We start from the raw sequence: 17,469 nt of genomic DNA, 5'->3' as shown, positions 1-17,469 counted from the left end.
GGGGCTGCACGCTGCCGCCCTGACCTTTTGGGAGCCCTCCTCTGCTACCCACTTCACAGCCCTCCTCGGGGTGGGGGGGCCCCTTCAGCCCCATGGGTCCTGGGGCCCAGCACAGCCTGGCCAGGGCCCCCTGTGAGCCCCCTCGGCAGTGTGGGCATTGGAGTGGGGGGCACCCCTGTGCCAGGTCCCGCTTGCCCCCCCCTCCCTTCCCCACACAGGCCCGCGGCTATTTTGGGGCAGGGGCTGGGTGCCAGCACTGACGAAGGGTGCCACAAGGAGCTGTCCCCAGTTGGAGGGGGGGGGACACAGGCTGGCACATCTCCCAGGACAGGCCACTGGCCACTGTCCCTGCCTTGGCTGGGCACGGGTGCTCCCCCGCTACCCCTGCCCAGGGGGTCTGGCAGAGCCCAAATCTGCCCTAGATCCTCCTGGGACCCCCATGGGCCAGGGCCAGCTGCTTGGTGGGCTGGAGAAGGCTGAGCTGCTCAGAGCTGGGGGGAAAGGGGGGGCCCATAGAGCTGCACCCCAGGGTGGGGAGAAGGTCCGGGCTGCACTGGTCACCCAGGGTCTGCACTGGGGCCTTGCAGGTGTGTGCAGGGCAGCATGCACCCGAGGACCCCAGAGCCCCCCAGGAGACACCCCCACTAGCCCCAGAGCTGGGGCCACTCCCTGGTGATGCTCTGTGGCCGCTCTGAGCTCCTGGACCTTGTCCCGTGCCCACAGAGCATGGGGGTCTCGGGGGCTTTGGGGGTGTCCACAGGGATTCAGCAGAGGAGGTGGCAGTGAGTGTCCAGCATCCTGGGGATTCCAACATCCCTGCCTGCACCCCTGCCTGTATCCCTGCCAGCATCCCAGCCATGCTGCTGTTGGCTCCTCCCTGCTCCAGCGCCTTTGTCTACATGGCTGTCGTGCCCCCCCCGCCCCGCCCCATCCCCGTCCCTGTCCTCGTTGTCCCCCCACTGCAGTGCCCACAGCCCTCCCCAGGCCCCAGCTACCACCAAACCACCAACAACTGAGTCAAAATTTTGGGGACTGTCGTGGGGGGGGTGGTGAAGACCCCCAGAGCAGGGGGGGGCCCCTTGGTCCTGGCTGCTGGTACCCCAAGCCCTGTGTACCGGCTGGCCTGCCTCCACCCCCCCACCCCCAGTCCATGAGCCCTGAGCAGGAGGGGAGGGGGACAGGGATAAGGTCCCCCAGGCCTGGGCGAGGGGGGACAACGGGGAGTGGGGAGTGGGATGCGGGATGGGGGGAAGGAAGCCTGGCGGTGCTTGGGGAAAATTTCTATGGTTCACTGAGCGGCAGGGCCGCGGGCGGCTGCGGGCTCTCCCCAGGTGCACGTGGCAGGGGGGCAGCTGGTGGGACCCCCCACCCCGCAGCCCAGGGGTAAGCCCCAGGCACCATGGTGGGGGTGATACCCCCGGGATGTGGTGGGGGTTCTCTGGAGGAAAAGCGGCTCCAGTTTCATTGGGTGAGGAGCTGGGGGTCAGCCACCGTGGGGTGTGGGGTGCTCAGTGCAGGGCCCCCGCCAGGGGGGCAGGGGTCCTCAAAAAGCTCAAGTGCTGCTGGAGAGCCCGTGCCAGAGTGGGGGCAAGAGGGCAAGGGGACCCCTACCCCCGAGGGGCGGGGACAGCGTCGGGTGCAGAGGGGACGGTGGGAAAGGAACTGAGTAAGGGTGGGCTCTGCTGGGGGACACACGCAGGTGCTGCACCCCTCCTCCGGACACGGGACCCCCAACAGCTCGGGGTCCTACGGCACTGGGGCGGGGGGGTGGGAGGGGCATTTTTAGGGTGCAGCCGGGGGTCGTGGGTATCCGGCTCCCGCCGGGCCCCGCACTCGCAGGGCGGCCCCGCAATACCTTGGGGACCCCCGGGGTGTGTGTGGGGGTTACTGCAACCCAGCACCCTGCGGGGGCAGCACCCGGGGGGCGAGGGGCGTGCAGCGCCTGGGAGGGTCCGGGGCGGGGGGCTGCAGCCTGGCAGCCCTGTCCGGCCGGCGCGGGCAGGCAGGGAGCCTAAGGGGGGGGGGGAGGGGGCGGGCAGGGACCCCTGCGGGGCCGGACAGCCCCTCGCCGGGCGGAAGCGATCGACTGCCCAGCTGCAGGCGGTGCGGAGTCATTGCTGGCACGCTGACCAATCAGAAACGGGGCCGCAGGGGTGAAGCCCGCCCCTCTCTGCACGATGGCCAATCAGCGGGAGCAGGTGGGCGGGGCTAGGCGCTGCGCTGAGGCCGCCGCGGGGTGTGGGCGGCGTGCGCCGGGGGCTCATGGCGTTGCGCAGGGCGCTGGGCGCCGCGGGGCGCAGGTGAGGGCACCCCGGGGTGGGGGTTCTCCGGGGTGGTGGCACCCTGGGGACGGGGTGCAGGGGAAGGGGTGCGCACAGGGGTGAGCACGGCGGAGGCTGCACCTTCAGGATGGGGCGGCGGGAGAGGGGGGCACCCCTGCACTCTGCCTGCTTGGCAGGTTGCAGGGGAATGGGTGCAACCTTGGGGGGGGGGGGGGGGATGGAGAAAGAAGAGCTGCACCCCTTGCTCTTGGGGGAAGGCACAGGGAGGGGGCTGCACCCCCGTGGGATGTGTGTCTGTGGGGTGCACGGGGAGGCGTCCCGGGGGGTGAACGGGGGGGACTTAGAAAATCTGTCCTCATGCCTTAAGCAGTGCTGCTGCCGGAGCAGGGCAGAGATGCTATTAGCAGCCTCTCAGCCCCATGGCGGGGGGGGGGGATGGTGCGGATAGGGACCCCCCCCTCCATGGGGTGCGGATAGGGATCCCCCCCTCCATGGGGTGCGGATAGGGACCCCTGCTCCATGCCCCCCATTGCAGGTGGGCGCGGCGCCTCTGCTCCGCGGCGGGGGGGGACACCATCTTCGCCGTGTCGTCGGGGCAGGGCCGGTGCGCGGTGGCCGTGATCCGCACCAGCGGCCCGGGCAGCTGCGGGGCCCTGCGCTGCCTCACCGGGCGGCGGGAGCCACCCCCGCCCCGCCTGCTGGCCCTGCGCCGCATCCGCGACCCCGCCACCGCCGAGACCCTTGACCGCGGCCTCGTCGTCTGGTTCCCAGGTGGGGGTCGGGGGGCGTCCCGGTGGGCGGTGCAGGGAGGTCCCAGTGCGCGTGGTGCTAGGGAGGGTCCCGGTGATGGGGGGGTTCCCGGTGGGCGGTGCTTGGGGATTTCCCGGTGTTTCCCGGTGCGTGTTGTGCCGGGGATCCTGGTGCCCGGTGCTGGGTGTCTTGGCGCCTTGTGCTGGGGGTCCTGGTAGGGCATCCTGGTGAGTGGTGGTGGGGATCCTTGGTGGTGGGTCTCAGTGGCCAGTGGTGGGTCTTGGTGATCCTGGTGCATGGTGGTGGGTTTCGGTGCCTGGTGGGGGTCTCAGTACCCAGCGGGGGTCTTGGTGCCCGGCACAGGCAGGGCTGAGCCCCTCTTGGCTTCCCTGGCACCGTGTAGTGGGCTCAGCACGGATGCCCATGGGGATGCTCCTGATTCAACTCTGGTCCCTTTGCACCGCTCCTGTATAGCTGCAGTACAGCTGCTAGTGTGTGTGGGTCTCTTCTGAGTCCCCCAAAATCCCTGGGGGGTCGAAGCACACGTGCTGCCACAGGAGGGGAAGGGATGGGGTGTGCCGGATGCGGCTGGGGGTGAGCTTCCAGTGGTGGGCTCAGCCAGCACCCATCCAAGCAATGTCCCGGCTCTGCAGGTCCCCACAGCTTCACCGGGGAGGACTGTGCCGAGCTGCACGTGCACGGGGGGCCGGCGGTGGTGAGCGGGGTGCTGCGGGCACTGGGTGAGGCTCCCCCCCTCCCTCCTCCTCCCCTCCCCTCTGGTCCTGCCCCTCAGGGTGCTGCTGGAGGGTGCCCCCTGCTTGGGGAGGGGGGCTCACTGTGGGGCTGGCAGGGCGCTTGCCTGGGCTGCGTCCCGCCGAGCCAGGGGAGTTCACGCGCCGAGCCTTCCGCCGTGGGAAGCTGGACCTGACGGCGGTCGAGGGGCTGGGGGACCTGATCCGGGCGGAGACAGAGGCGCAGCGGCGGCAGGCACTGCGGCAGATGGAGGGTGAGCTGGGCCGGCTCTACCAGCGCTGGAGCGAGACCCTCACCCAGGTACGGATGGCAGTCGGCTGCCTGGAGTCCTCTGCTCGGTGCATGGTGGCTTGGGGACATGATGCTGGGCTGTTCTTCCTGACCCTCCCATCCCACTCCAGGCTCTCGCCCACCTTGAAGCCTACATTGACTTCAGCGAGGATGACAATGTGGAGGAAGAGGTCTTGTCCCAAGGTGAGGGCTGATGGGGTGGGGGGGAGGTGCTGAGACACCCTGTCCCTGCTGTCCCTCCCCACCATGTCCCCCTGTTCTGTCCCCACAGTGGATGCCACCGTGCGGGTGCTGGAGCAGGAGATCGGTGCCCACCTGCAGGACGGGCGGCGTGGGGAACTGCTCCGCGGGGGGGTCCACACTGTCATTGCCGGCCCCCCCAACGTGGGCAAGAGCAGCCTGCTCAACCTGCTGTGTGAGCGGGGCGCGCGGGGGGCTGCTGGCAGCCTGGACGAGGCTCCCCCTCCCTGAGGACAGCAGCCCACCGTCCGTCCCCGATGCCCAGAGGGCAGGGGGGTCCCTGGCACTGTCCCCTGAGCCCTGTCATGTCACACACACCGCAGGCCAGCGTCCAGCAGCCATCGTGTCGCCGGTGGCAGGGACGACGCGGGACGTGGTGGAGGTGGCCCTGAACGTTGGTGGTTACCCACTGGTGCTGAGCGACACGGCCGGGCTCCGTGATGCTACCGACCCTGTCGAGCAGGAAGGGGTCAGCCGTGCACGGGACCGGTGAGGCTGGGGGGTGGCCAGTCTGGGGGTACCCCCTGCTGCAGGGGCTGGGATGGCTGGGAGGTGGCAGATGTAGCCCCTTGCCCTACGCTGTTGCCCCCTTCCCCAGGCTGCAGCAAGCAGACCTGGTGCTGGCCGTGCTGGATGCCACGGCGGTGCCCACCGAGCCGGCCGCCTTGGGGGCTGCCCTGGGGTCCCTGCTGCCCCCCACCTCCACTCCCTGCATCCTGGTGCTCAACAAGGCTGACCTGCTACGGGGGGGCCAGGGGGCCCTGCATGACGCCTGTACCCGGGGGGACACCTTGCCCCCCACCATCCTCTTCTCCTGCAAGACGGGCGAGGGGCTCGATCACCTCCTGGAGCTGCTGGCACGGCAGCTGGCACAGCTGTGAGTATAGGGGGGAACGCCGGCCACCCTGTCCTGGCCGGGGGGGTGCTGCAGGCTGGTTTCTTGCCCCCCCAGGTGCGGGGACCCCCTGGCAGGCTCGCCCAGCCTGACGCAGAGCCGGCACAGCCTCCACCTGGGTGACTGCGTGGCAGCACTGGTGCGGTATGGCCGGGAGCGCCAGTGGGACCTGGGGCTGGCGGCCGAGCAGCTGCGGTTGGCACGGCGGCATCTGGGTCGCATCACCGGCCACGTGGGTGCCGAGGACGTCCTCGACATCATCTTCAGGGACTTTTGTGTTGGCAAGTGAGGGGGGCAGCGGGGGTCCCCCCGACTGCCAGTGTTGAGGACCGTGGGCAGGGGAGCTCTTGGCTCCATGCTGGTATTAAACCGTGGTGCCTTTGGCAGCTCTGGTGTCGTTCCCCTTCCCTGGTCCCCAGTGCCGTGGGGCTTGGTGTCCCTGTGCTGGGCTGTAGTGTTTTCCTAGCCGGAGGGATCGTGACCTGAGCCCCAGACATGGAAAAAAACACTGGGAAGCGGCCCTGTTTCCTGGCCAGGAGGACAAACAAGGAGCTGGAGCAACTGGAAGGGAAAAGTCACCCTGACCTCCCCCTGGGGCATCCCCCTCCACACCGTGGAGTGGGGGATGCGGGGCTCAGCGTGTTGGCGGGGCTTATCCTTGCACCCACAGCCGTAGAGATGCAGCGCTGGGTACTTGGGACCCCTAGGGTCCCCAGCTTGGGGAGCTGTGGGATCCCCCCAGCGCTTGCACTCAGCACCGAAGATGGGGGTTTCCCAGGGACTTTGCTCTCCCCCCTGCCCCATCTGGGGCTCCCAGGCTGCAGATGTGCCTGGTGGTCCAAGATTCTTTATAGTGAAGCTCCAGGAAATCCTCTGGCACCGAGCAGATCCCCCTGGTCCCCCAGCCAGGCTGTGCAGGGGCAGCTAGGACAGCGGGGAGCCCCTCTGTCACCCCGATCCCACCCTGCCACCGTGCTCTTCCAAGGGCTGGGCAGGGATGGGGGGACCCAGTGATATCCCCCTCCTCTAGCAGCAGAGAGTGGTGGGAGCATGTGGCTCCCTGTATCCCAGGAGGGATGTGGCTTGCGGGACCCAAATGGGATCTGGGGGTGCTGGCTGGGGATGGGGGCACGCTGGGAGCACTGCATCCCCCTCCCGGGGAGGGGATGGCGTGCAGGCAGCCCGGCAGGCAGGAAAGGCCTTAGGGACAGGAAGGAGTGGGAAGCACGGTGTATCAGCCAGTGGCAGCTGGTGATTAATCACCACACTCTGGCCCCACGCCCCCGGTGTGCCGAGGGGGGCTCGATGGCAGGATGGGGGCTGCCAAGGCTCGGCGGCTCTGGGCTTCCTGCTCGCTCAGCCTTGTGCGCTTCCCGCCCCAAAGGGGCATGTGAAGCCAGGATGGGATGTTCCTGCTCCCCGTCCCGGCCGTGGGCCTCTGCACCCCCCCCCCCCCCACAGGCATCCAGACACACGTGCAGCGAGCTGTGTTGGTGCTCAGAGCTGGATGTATTTACAGCTGCCAACCGCCCCGTCTCCAAGTGTATAGGTACATGCATAGGGGGAGGTGAGCATGCGGGAGGGGGATGAGTGCAGGGACTCGGGGAGGGGGGGTGGGGTGGTCCTGGCTCCCGCGGTGCTGGCAGCCCCCCACCCGGGGCAGGGGGAGGACAGTGGTGGTGCTGGCTGTTCGCTCCCAGTCAGGGTTTGCCATCCGTGCCATGGGAAGCACCTCCCGGGCTTGTTCTTGAGCCCCTCGCCGCCATTTTCCGTGCACTGCTCAGCTGTTAGCTACTGCAGAGAGGGCAGGATCAGGCCCTCACCCCAGCACTGCTCACTCCCAGCCCCCTATGCCCCCCTTTCCCAGTGGAATCCCTCACCTGGGGTCCTTCAGGGCGGACGCGAACTGCTCCGTGATCTTCTGTGCCATCCGCTGGATCTCCTCCATGTTGATTTTGCCTGGTGGGATGGAGCAATAGAATCTGAGCTGGGTAGCAGTGGGGATGGTGACCGCCAACATGAGGGGGGGGGAGGGGGGCATCCCACAGTGAGCCCCCTACCCAGAACTCACCCATGTTCCCAAAGATGCGCTGGTTCCTCAGAGCATCCATGTAGGAGCCCGTGCTGGTGAAGGGTCCCAGTCGCCCGCTGCTCCCCGGCACCCGCGAGCCTGTGATGTCGAAGAAGGTGTCTATCTGTGGAGGAGAGCGGGTGGTGGCAGTCAGTGCTGGCACCTCTGGGTGAAGGGGGTCTGAGGGTGCTGCAGCGGCTTGTGCCTGCCCGGGGTGCACCCGCAGCTGTGCAGGATTGTGTTTGCAAAAGAAAGATGCACCTGCGAAAGTGCATGTGCAAAAGAAAATGTGTGTGCAAAAGGGCGTTTGCAGAAGTACATGTGCAGAGGAAAGATGCGCATGCAAAATTGCATGTGCAGAAGGATGTATGTGTCCAGCCCTGTGTGCTACCGGTGCAGCTGCGGAGGGTGCTGGGGGATGTCCCTGCACCCCAGCAGCTCCCTCACCTTCGAGCCCATGCAGATATTCAGCTGCTCCTTGAAGTACACAGCCTGCGCAGCGGCTCTGCTTTTCTCCTCCAGCTCCTTGCGGAGCTGCTCCTTCTCCGCCAGCAGCTTCTTCTTCTCCTCTTGGCCACCCTTGAGCTGTGCCTCAACTTTCTGCAGCTGCTTGTCCAACTCCTGCTTCTCTTTGGAGCAGTTGGTGTGACACTGGACCAGATTCATGTCACAGAAGCTTTTCTCCATGTAGTTGGTCTCCCATTCCTGCTGCCGGAGGAAAAGCTCCTCTGTTCGCTGTGTCAGCCGGCTGATCTGCTCGTGGATGGCGCTGCAGCTGTACGGGCTGACCATGTCCTTGATGCGCTGGAAGATGTAGTTCATGTCAGACTTCAAGGAACTGCATTCCCGCTTCAGCAGCTCCAGGTTGCTTTTGGTGGGCTTGTAGATGGCCTTGGTGGTCAGCAGTTCCCACTGGCAGTTCTCCTGCTCCTGGGTGGCTTTGGTCAGCATGGCATCCACTTGGCGGCATTTTTCCTCCACCTCCTTCTTGGCCAGGGTTTTCTGGTCCAACTGGTGTTGCAGCAGCACCCTCTCGGCTGCAGGGTTGCGGGGGCACAGAATTAGGGTACGTGGTTTTCCCCCCCTCATGACTCCCACCCCACATCTCAGGGTAATAACCCTGCCTAGCCCAGGGAGAGGGCAGACCCCCCCATGCTGGCTGTGGTGGGTGCCAGAGAGGTGCTGGGGGTCTCCGGGGGGCTGGGAGGGGGAGTGCCCAGGGGTGGGGGGGCAGGTGTGTGTGGGTCTCTTACCGCTACAGTTGGCGTCGATGCGGCTACGGTTCATTTGACACTCATCCAGCTTTGTTTTCTGGAGGAAGATGATCATCTTCATAATCTCCTGCAGTTGAGATGGAGGGAGGAAGAGGAGTAGGTTCAGAGCGTCCTGTAAAGACCCCCCCCCAGCATCACTGTGCTCCCTCCCAGGTGCTGGTGAGAGCACTGGGGGCTGGTGGGGGCAGCGGATGAGGAGGAGGGCTGCGAGACTGGAACCCCTTTGGCCAACAGCTGCTGTCTGGATGCCAGGGCTGAGACCTGCCTGGGCCTGGGGGGGGGGACACATTGGCATCACCGGTGGGCTCTGCCACCCCCTGCCCTCTTGTCTGCACCTGCTGATGCTCGCAGAGCTGAAGGGGGCTGCAAGAAGCTGGGACCTCACAGCACCCCTGGGTGCATCTCTGCCCCCAGTACCCAGGGGGCTTTGCCGTCCCTCCCTGGGGAGGGGGTGTCTCACCGTATTGATGGAGTTGGGTGCCTGGGTGCTATTGCACTTATCCAGGTCCCGTTGCACCTTCTGGGTGAGGACCTGCAGCCCTTGCTTCTCCTTGAGGGTGGCGTTGAGGGTGCGCGTCAGGTTCAGGTTCCTCCCGCTGAGGGTGATGATCTTGTTGTAGCGATCCTGCAGCTGCTGCTCCAGCAGCCGGAGGTGCGTGTCGGTGCCCGCCTGCGCGTTGCCGTACACCATGAACAGCACCAGCCCCAGGATGATGAGGAACTGAATGAGAGAGGTGAAGAGGAAGATGTACTTCACATAAAACCCGCAATCTCGCTTGGGCATTGCTTCCTTGGCCTCCAGACCAAACTTGGCCATGGGGTAGCTGCTCTTCTCCATCCCGCTGATGCTCTGTGCACCCCACCCCACGGCGGTCCCTTTCAAGGGCGCCGTGCCGGGGCGGAGCGCGCTCTCGCCGCCGTGTTTATATTGCTCTATCTAATATTTCCTTCTGCTGGGTTCCTTCCTGCCTCTCCGGATGCCTTGGACAGGCCACGTTATCGCGACCCAGCTTCTGTTTGCAGGAGGACTATTGTTCCTGGTTGCTAACAGACGGGGGCGAAGTCTGGGACCTCAGTCCCCCACCCCAGACTGGTGGTCCCCTGGGACCAGCTCTCACCCTGAAATAGACCCGGGCATGGCGGGTGCCAGGGATGCCCGGGGAATGAGTCCGCAGGGGCAGCAGGGTGGTCTGCGGCTGCTGGTGCTCGCTGGTGGGTGATAGAGGGGGATCCCACCACCTGCACTGGGCACCCCGGGTTGGTCCTGGTGTCACATCCTCGTGGTGAGACAGTGGCGTGTGAGTCACCGCTGGACCCAGCTGCTTGCCAGGTCGGTGGCACGAAGGGAGTGATGCTCCACATCTGCTCTCCTGCACCTTGCAGGCAGCTTGTGGGCAGGGGAAGGATGCAGCTGTGGGGTGGGCTGGGGCATGTGGGGTTGTGGGATGAAGCCACCTGTAGGAACCTGCAGCTGTTGTACCCATGGGTGCTGTCACTCTGCAGAGCCACCATCCTGCCGTGGGGCCTGGGGAGCTGATTCTGGTCTCTGTGCCTTGCTGGGAACATCTCTGCTGGGCAAGGAGCAGCTGGTGGAGGGGGGCAAGGGGCAAATCCAGACCTTTCTGTGCCCATCTGCAGCATGGCTGGGTCCCCCGGCTGCTGAGGAAGCCCTGACTGAGCACAAGGAGCGCAGTGGCCCCAGCCCCGTGCAGGGATGGCCACACATGCCAGCATTGCTGCCACGGTGGCCCAGAACCATGGGTTTGCAGCCATCTCCCCCATCGCACTCCAGGTCTGGGGTCCCCTTTGCACCACACTGGGCTGAGGGGTGAGGGGTGGGGGTGAGGGCTGGTTTGGGGACAGGCTGGGGACACGGAGGGGGCTCCTCAGTGCAAGGAAAAGGGGTCTCATTGGGTGCAGGCAGCACCGTGGCGGGGACTGGAGGGAGGGGGGATGCTGCCTGTCGGACCCTCAGCACCAGTGACCACAAACCAGGGCTGGGCTGAGCTGGACCATGCTCAGATCCTGGCCACGGCCATTACCACCCTGTCCCCATCCCTCAGGAGCCCTGGGCTGCAGTGGAGGGGCTGGCTGTGCCCAGGACCCCCCCCCCAGCTCTGCAGGATACCCAGCCTGGGCTGGGGGGGGCTGGCTGGGGGGGCCGAGGCGTGAGGCTGCACCAGGCACTGACCCCGAGCCTCTCGCTGTTTCCTGCCTTCTGGCTGCGTCGCGGTCCCTGGAGACCGGGAAGTGTCTGTGATAGCCGGGATGGTGTCGGTCCCGAATCCATTCTCAGCTACTGCTGTTTCCTTCCTGAGCTGCAAATAACAGTGAGTCACCCCTGGCCCCACCAGGGATGCTGCCGGGGCTCTGCTGGACCCCTGGCCCTGGCGCTGGCCCTGGGACCCTGGTGCGCTGGTGGCTTTGCCAGTTGGATGCTCCCGCCAGCAATCCACCCAAGGGCTCCTCACAGCCTCCTGGGGTCAGCAGGAATCCCGATGGGGCAACTGCCCCCCACGGTGCTGCAGACCCACCCTCTGTCCCATTTTCCAGTTAGCACCCCTCCTATAATTAATCCTTCCTATGCCAAGGGCTCATGTTGCGTTGAGGTCGGGCCATGGGAACGGCTGTGCCTTGTTGCCCTCCCCATCCCAAACTGCTGCAGGGCTGGGGTCTCTGCTCTGGGACCACCAGGTCTGGGGTGCAGGAATGGGGCTGGTCCCCCCACAACAGGCTCCACAGCCCGAGGAGCCCCGGCCTGGGTGGAGACCTCCTTGCAGAGACACTTCAACCTGGAAAGCTGCCTGCCAGCACCCTCCCTGCCCCCTCCCAAGCTGGGGGGCAGTGGGGGGCATGGGGTGCGATCCCCCATGAGGGGTGCAGGCAGGAGGAGGCCGGATGCCTGTGAGCAGCCTGCCTGCCCTCTGCACAGGATATTGCAGCAGTGACAGCAGGAAAATCTGCAACTTTCCTGGAAACTTTCTTCAAAGCGGATCAAAGATGCTGGGAAGCGACTGCAGAACAGCAGCATCTGCTGATCCCTGTCCCCCCATCCTCAACTCGGCCCCTCATCCCCGGCCAGGCCCCCCAGGGTGTCTTTGGGGTCCCTGGCAGAGCCGGGTCCTGCCCTGGCAGCCGCTGGCCATCGCGGTGGCAGAGCCTGGTTAAAGCCCTGGGGTGTGTGTGATGCCCAAGCGGGGCTGTGGGGATGGCTGGGCTTGGCTCGGGGGGACAGCTGGGCTTGGGGGGCATGGCTGCGACTGGGGGGGGGGACATGACTGGGCTCAGGGGGATGGCTGGGCTTGGGGGCCATCACTGGGCTCAGGGGGGACATGGCTGGGCTCAGCTCAGGTGGATGGCTGGGCTCAGGGGGGACATGGCTAAGCTCAGGCAGGCATGGCTGGGATCAGGGACATGGCTGGGCTTGGGGGATGGCTGGGGGGGACATGGCTGGGATCAGGGACATGGCTGGGCTTGGGGTATGGCTGGGGGGGGACATGGCTGGGATCAAGGACATGGCTGGGCTTGGGGGATGGCTGGGCTCAGCTTGTGGGGGGGACATGGCTGGGTTCGGGGGGGGCATGGCTGGGATCAGGGACATGGCTGGGCTTGGGGGATGGCTGGGGGGGGACATGACTGGGATCAGGGACATGGCTGGGCTTGGGGGATGGCTGGGCTCAGCTTGCGGGGGGGGGGCATGGCTGGGTTGGGGGGGCATGGCTGAGCTCGGGGGGGTCATGGCTGGGATCAGGGACATGGCTGGGCTTGGGGGGACTGCTAGACTTGGGGGGGGACACATCTAGGCTTGGGGGAGAGCTGGGCTTGGGGGGATAGCTGGAATTGGGGGGTGCACAGCTGGGCTCGAGGGGACAGCTGGGCTCAGGGGGAACAGAGGGACGACCCAGTGAGCAGAGCAGCCTTTATTGCCCAAATGCCTGCCCAGTCATCCCAGTTTCTGGAGTGCACCGGGAACATGGCACTAAACCCTGGAGCTGGTTACAGCAGCCCCAAGCAGCCGGTGGGGAAACCGTTCCCTGGCTGAGCTAACACTGCCCACAAGCTGGATGGCTGACTGCTCCGGCCCAGCTGCGGCACTGGCATCGGGACAGCAGGATCGGGACACAGGGCAGCGTCACGACAAGAAGGCAGGATTAGGACACACGGTGGGATTGGGACACAGGGTAGGATTAGGATATACAGCAGGATCGGGACATGGCAGCATCACGACAAGATGGCAGAATCAGGACACACAGTGGGATCGAGACACACAGTGGGACTGGGACACACGGCAGGATCAGGACACAGGGCAGCATCATGACAAGATGTCAGGATCGGGACACACGGCGGGATCAGAACATAAGGCAGCATCACGACAACAGGATCGGGACACACAGCCGGATCGGGAAGCACGACAGGACTGGGACACAGGGCAGCATCATGGCAAGACGGCAGGGTCGGGACACGCGGTGGGATCGGGACAGGCGGTGCCCACCAGCATCCTTCGCCTGGACGCGCTGGCTCCGGTCGGACGCGGCCGGGCTGAGCCGCTGCTGGGTCCCAGTGCTAAGGGGCGCTGTGGGACTGGGAATGATGGGCTCAGCGGGGCGGGGGGGCCCGGCCCCAGCCTCCGGGGGCGGGGGGCTGCGGGGCTTCAGCCTTTCCTGCAAAAGAGGGGAATGCAGGGAGTGAATCCCTCCACAGCCCCCGGGTCCTGCTCCCCTGGGGACACCGGTGACAATGGCACATGCCGGCAAGCGTGCCCATGAGCACTCAAACTGGTGACACTGGTGAAGCCCCCTCCCCAGGCCGGGCCCCTCCCCTAGCTGTGCACCCACAGAAAGTACCGGGACGGGGGGCACCTGCGCCCAGTTGCTCGGTCCCTCATCCGCCGCCGCAGCACGTCGACCTCAGCCGCGTAGTCCCGTCTGCGGGTAGAGCGGAGACGTGTGAGGGGGGTGTCTCTGCCTGGGGGGACGATGGAGGGTCTCCGTGGGGAGGGGGGGCCAGGGCAGGGTGATGGAGGGGCTGGGCTGGGTTGGGGGGGTAGATGTTCTGGAGTGCCCAGCCTGTGGCAGGGGACAAGGACCTTACAGGGTGGCTTCAAGCTCTCTCTGCCGGGCCTCGCACTGCTCCCCACGTGCCTGCAGCGCTCGCTGCTGCTCTGCTGCCTCCTCCAGCTGCTGCCGCAGCCCCCGCACCTGCGCCTCGCCCTGCGCCAGCTCCTCTGCAGGATGAAGGGGACAGCGGGGTCACACGTACACCCCAACCCCTGACACCCCAAACCCCCACACCCCAAACCAGAGCCTGCCCTGCTGGGCATTGTCCCCAAAGGGCACGTGGCTGGGGGAATGGCATGGGGCTCCTTGCATGGGGGGGAATGGGGACGGAGACCTGCGCCCCACGCTGCTGCTGTGGGGGCATGGAGCTCACCTTGCAGAGCTGCCTTGTCACGGGCCAGCTCAGCCCGCTCGCGCCGCAGGGCCAGCACCTTGTCCCCCAGCACTGTCACATTGGCCTCCAGCCTGGCCTGGGGAGAGGGGACATGGCAGCATGGGGACAGAGGTGGGCAGTGCCCTCCCATCTCTTCATCTGCTGCTGGAGCCCCTCCTCACCACTGCCCCAAGTCCCCATGCTGTCCCCATGCTCCCTGGTGGCCTTAGGTTCCCCCGTCACATTTCTCAAAGAGGTAGAGACATGGATTTGGGAAAAATCACGCTTCCCTGGAAGGATGGCTCAACCTGAGCTTGGTGAGGATGCTGGTGCACCAGGGATGTTGCAGGAGTCCCTGGCCACCCAAGCGCCCAGTGGGTGGCATCCCTGGTGCCTGGGAGGGGACGGGGCTCCTCCCAGCCGTGTCCCTGAGAGGCAACAACCCAGTCCCACTCCCGGCGCCAGCCCTGGGAAGCTGGAGCACTTTTCCAGCCTCTCTGGGCCATTGTTTGGCCGGATGAACCCAGAGGGGCGGTGGGACCCGACTCTTCCTCCGGGCTGTGGCCGCAGCGCTGAGGCCAGGCCCTTTCCCAGCCAGGGCCACAGCTAAAAATACCTGGGAGGAGAAACGGCAGCTCCGCATCAGCTCCAGCCTCCGCTGCTGCTTTGGGATGGGGTAATTATATGTGCGTGGAGCAGCTTGGTCACAGCTAAGAATAGCTGCCCCAGGCCGGGCAAGGGCACCCAGGCTGGGGGTCAGCAGGAGCAGGGCAGTGCTGAGGGTCCAGGAGCAGCCGGGGCTCCCCTCTCGGGGTGTCCCATACAGGAAGGTGGCCATGCCCCCCTGGGGCTGCCTCCCCCTCATCCCGGCTCATCGTTCCAGCCAGCCTTTGCTCTCCAGGGCTTGCGTGTCTTGCAGCATCCTTCCCATCAGTGCCGAGGCTTTCCACAAGCCTGGTTGAAATCCTCCAGGGATGAGGCATCACTCTTGGACTTGGCTACTGAGCTCCCCCAGGACCCCCCCCTCTCCGCTCCAGCATTGCTCACCCCGTGCAAGCAGCCATATGGCCGAGGTCCCCCCCTTGTCCCCATCCCCGCCAGCACCTACCGCCCGCTCCCAGCAGGATGCCAGGCTGGCATTGAGCTTCTTGCCATCACCGCGGGCCTGGGTGAGCTCCTGCCGCAGAGCATCCTCTGCCTGTGCGCCCGCCGCCGCTGCCCGCTGCAGCCGGGCTCGCTCCTGCTCCAGCTCGGCCACGCGGTTCCCCAGCTCCCGGCTCTCGTTGGCCGCCTGTTCCCGGCAGCCCTGCAGCTTCCCCACTGCCTCTGAACGCCACACCATCACTGCCACCGCCACCGTCACCGCCGCCACCAGCACCAGCAGCATCGCACACAGCCCCAGCACCTTCAGGGTGGCTTTGGGCACGGCGGGGTCCATACCGGAGGGGGACATGGGGCTGCTCGCCCGCTCCAGCGGTGCCTGCCCGGGATGTGCCAGTGTCCCTGGGTCAGGTCACTCCCTGGGTTGCTGTAATTGCCGCCTGTGGGTTTTTTCTCACCAAACACCGCTTTGGGCTGCGGTTTCTCACAGGTCACAGCCCAGAATAGATTTGTTTGTGCTGGAGGTGGGAGGGTGCTCTGTCCCTGTGCCTGACCATGGGTGACAGCTGCAGGGAGAAGCGGGGATGCAGTTGGGGTCCAGTGGGTGTCAGGGATGCTGAGGCTGCTGTCTGCCTGGGGGGTTTCTGCATCACCCCCTTGCCCCTGCTGTGCAACAGGGTCAGGGTTCCAGGTCCCCAAGAAGTGCTGGAGCAACAAAATGCTGGTTTTTCAATAAGGTTTTATTACAAATCGGTTAAAAATCACTTAACTATGGAGAGGCCTCAGGGCAGCCCTGCCATGTCTCTGTCCCCTCCAGCCCCGGCCTGTCCTCTCCCTCGTCCTGGGCACAGCCCCTGGTGCCTGGACGGAAATCACCTCCCTGGAATGCCCCATGGTGAACTGGGTGGATTTGGCTACCAGAGAGTGCAGGGAGGTATGGCCAGTGGCCAGAGGCAGTCCCAGGGCAGGGGTGAGCAGGAGGCAGGGCTGAGTGGGCAGTGGGCTCCTGCAGTGGGCACTGTGCCCGCTGCCACCCCCAGACAACTGGGCTGGATGAGGACGGTCCCTCCTCACCCTACATCAGGGGATGGGGAATCATTTGGGCCCATGTTCCTGCTGCTGTGGGCTCACAGGAGGAGCATCCCGGGGAGGAGGAGAGCCAGGAGGCTGAGGGACACTGCCGAGAGCCTGTTCCCACCTGAGTGCTGTCTCTTCATGTCCTGCAGGTGGTTCTGCAGGAGCTGGTTCTGCAGCTGGAGCTTGTCCCTAGGGAGGGACACAGGGAGAGTCGGTGACAGAGCGCAGGGCTGGGGATGGCACGGGGGAGTGGGGGGCTCACCTGCTGCTCTGCAGGTCCTGCAGCTGCCTCTGCTGCTGGGCCACCTCTGTCTTGAGCGCCTTGTTCTCCTCTGCAGGGAGGTGATGGCAGGTGGGGATCAGGGTGTCCCGGGGATGGGGATCAAGATGTCCCCAGGGGACAGAAATCAGAGTGTCCCAGGGGACTGGGGATCAAGATGCCCTCAAAGGACAGGGGTCAGGGTGTCTCAGGGGATGGGGAGCAGGGTGTCCCAGGGGACAGGGATCAGGATGTCCCAGGGAATGGGGATCAGGGTGTTCCGGGGGACTGGGGATCAAGACGTCCTCAAAGGACAGGGATCAGGATGTCCCAGGGGACAGAGACCAGGGTAGCCCAGGGGCTGTTGCCCGTGCCCACACTCCCCTGCACCCCTCCCACCCGGGACTCACCTTGCAGCTGGGTTATATTGGCGAGTGCCTGCTCCAGCTCCAAGGATTTCCCCTCCAGCATACCCTGAGCAGGGGCAGAGGAAAGCGGCTGGAGGCTCCCGCTCGGGCACTCCCCCACACCATCCAAGCACACCCAATTTAGGCCGAGGGGCTGCAGGTTTCCCTGCATGATCCTGGCCCTCCACCCACCAGCAGGACCTCAGCACTTACCAGCCTCTTCCTGCAGGCATCCCTCTGCCCGCGGGCTTCGGTGAGGGACTGGTTGGTGTTGGCCAGTGCCTCCTCCAGCTGTGCCAGCCCCACCGAGCAGTTCATTGCCACCACGGAACCCACGACTTGCTGGCAGAACAAGAAGGTGAGGACCGCCGACAGCACCAAGACAGCTACCCCAAAGGCCAGGGCGCTACACCTCTTCCAAGACATCTTTTCTGGGAGCAGCCGGCACGGACTGCAGCCCACCATCCTGCCTGTGATGCCCTGCCCGGGCAAAAACACACGGTGCTGGCAGGAAGTTTAATGTTTGCCCCGAAATCGACCAGTTTCGTTTCTCAGAGAGGGACTTTCCAGGAAATCATGTGGTTCATTGCGTCCGGAGCGTTCAGGGAGTCGAGCAGCCACTCAGCTGTCAGGGTCCCT

At 65.6% G+C, this 17,469-nt stretch overlaps 4 protein-coding genes across 10 annotated transcripts; 2 read left to right on the top strand and 2 right to left on the bottom strand.

Moving 5' to 3' along the window:
- The first annotated feature begins 2,209 nt into the window (after positions 1-2,209).
- Positions 2,210-5,662, top strand: GTPBP3 (GTP binding protein 3, mitochondrial). Its single transcript, XM_056337369.1, has 9 exons — positions 2,210-2,300; positions 2,818-3,053; positions 3,686-3,772; positions 3,883-4,085; positions 4,187-4,259; positions 4,348-4,491; positions 4,640-4,805; positions 4,915-5,193; positions 5,269-5,662. Exons 1-9 carry the CDS (start codon positions 2,263-2,265, stop codon positions 5,498-5,500), a joined length of 1,458 nt encoding a protein of 485 aa, XP_056193344.1. The 5' UTR covers positions 2,210-2,262; the 3' UTR covers positions 5,501-5,662.
- Positions 5,663-6,697: 1,035 nt separating this feature from the next.
- PLVAP (plasmalemma vesicle associated protein) lies at positions 6,698-9,427 on the bottom strand. 2 transcript variants are annotated; one of them, XM_056337379.1, is made up of 6 exons: positions 9,017-9,427; positions 8,536-8,623; positions 7,730-8,319; positions 7,283-7,406; positions 7,092-7,170; positions 6,698-7,002 (listed from the first exon to the last, which is right to left on the bottom strand). In XM_056337379.1, the coding sequence occupies exons 1-6, from the start codon at positions 9,392-9,394 to the stop codon at positions 6,999-7,001; spliced, it is 1,263 nt and encodes a 420-aa protein (XP_056193354.1). In that variant the 5' UTR covers positions 9,395-9,427; the 3' UTR covers positions 6,698-6,998. The 2 variants fall into 2 exon arrangements, with proteins under 2 accessions (XP_056193354.1, XP_056193353.1); XM_056337378.1 differs by having other exon boundaries at positions 6,698-7,005; positions 9,017-9,426.
- Positions 9,428-9,551: 124 nt separating this feature from the next.
- Positions 9,552-11,798, top strand: LOC130148614 (uncharacterized). The gene is made up of 3 exons (XM_056337424.1): positions 9,552-9,886; positions 10,195-10,348; positions 10,620-11,798. The coding sequence occupies exons 2-3, from the start codon at positions 10,271-10,273 to the stop codon at positions 11,502-11,504; spliced, it is 963 nt and encodes a 320-aa protein (XP_056193399.1). The 5' UTR covers positions 9,552-9,886; positions 10,195-10,270; the 3' UTR covers positions 11,505-11,798.
- Positions 11,799-12,405: 607 nt separating this feature from the next.
- Positions 12,406-17,447, bottom strand: LOC130148609 (coiled-coil domain-containing protein 194-like). Of its 6 annotated transcripts, none has more exons than XM_056337415.1 (8): positions 17,044-17,442; positions 16,834-16,897; positions 16,427-16,496; positions 15,095-16,353; positions 13,987-14,083; positions 13,648-13,780; positions 13,401-13,481; positions 12,406-13,217 (listed from the first exon to the last, which is right to left on the bottom strand). In XM_056337415.1, the coding sequence occupies exons 4-8, from the start codon at positions 15,437-15,439 to the stop codon at positions 13,208-13,210; spliced, it is 666 nt and encodes a 221-aa protein (XP_056193390.1). In that variant the 5' UTR covers positions 15,440-16,353; positions 16,427-16,496; positions 16,834-16,897; positions 17,044-17,442; the 3' UTR covers positions 12,406-13,207. The 6 variants fall into 6 exon arrangements, with proteins under 6 accessions (XP_056193390.1, XP_056193391.1, XP_056193389.1 ...); XM_056337416.1 differs by having other exon boundaries at positions 13,416-13,481; XM_056337414.1 differs by having other exon boundaries at positions 12,406-13,481.
- Positions 17,448-17,469: the final 22 nt, after the last annotated feature.

Source organism: Falco biarmicus, chromosome 4 (genome assembly GCF_023638135.1).
Source record: "Falco biarmicus isolate bFalBia1 chromosome 4, bFalBia1.pri, whole genome shotgun sequence".
Classification (NCBI taxonomy): Eukaryota; Metazoa; Chordata; class Aves; order Falconiformes; family Falconidae; genus Falco; species Falco biarmicus.
Note: the sequence above shows the minus strand (reverse complement) of the source record. Positions and strands in the feature narration are given on the sequence as shown.

Coding starts and splice junctions, on each gene's coding strand:
- LOC130148614 (XM_056337424.1), top strand. CDS start 10,271: ATGGCCACACATGCCAGCATTGCTGCCACGGTGGCCCAGAACCATGGG. Junction 10,349..10,619: donor TCTCCCCCATCGCACTCCAG/GTCTGGGGTCCC, acceptor CCCATCCCTCAG/GAGCCCTGGGCTGCAGTGGA.
- PLVAP (XM_056337378.1), bottom strand. CDS start 9,394: ATGGAGAAGAGCAGCTACCCCATGGCCAAGTTTGGTCTGGAGGCCAAG. Junction 8,624..9,016: donor CACCCAACTCCATCAATACG/GTGAGACACCCC, acceptor TCTCAACTGCAG/GAGATTATGAAGATGATCAT. Junction 7,171..7,282: donor GCGCATCTTTGGGAACATGG/GTGAGTTCTGGG, acceptor CCATCCCACCAG/GCAAAATCAACATGGAGGAG.
- GTPBP3 (XM_056337369.1), top strand. CDS start 2,263: ATGGCGTTGCGCAGGGCGCTGGGCGCCGCGGGGCGCAG. Junction 4,260..4,347: donor GGAAGAGGTCTTGTCCCAAG/GTGAGGGCTGAT, acceptor CTGTCCCCACAG/TGGATGCCACCGTGCGGGTG. Junction 5,194..5,268: donor GCACGGCAGCTGGCACAGCT/GTGAGTATAGGG, acceptor TTGCCCCCCCAG/GTGCGGGGACCCCCTGGCAG.
- LOC130148609 (XM_056337411.1), bottom strand. CDS start 15,439: ATGTCCCCCTCCGGTATGGACCCCGCCGTGCCCAAAGCCACCCTGAAG. Junction 14,084..15,094: donor CATCCTGCTGGGAGCGGGCG/GTAGGTGCTGGC, acceptor CCCTCTCCCCAG/GCCAGGCTGGAGGCCAATGT.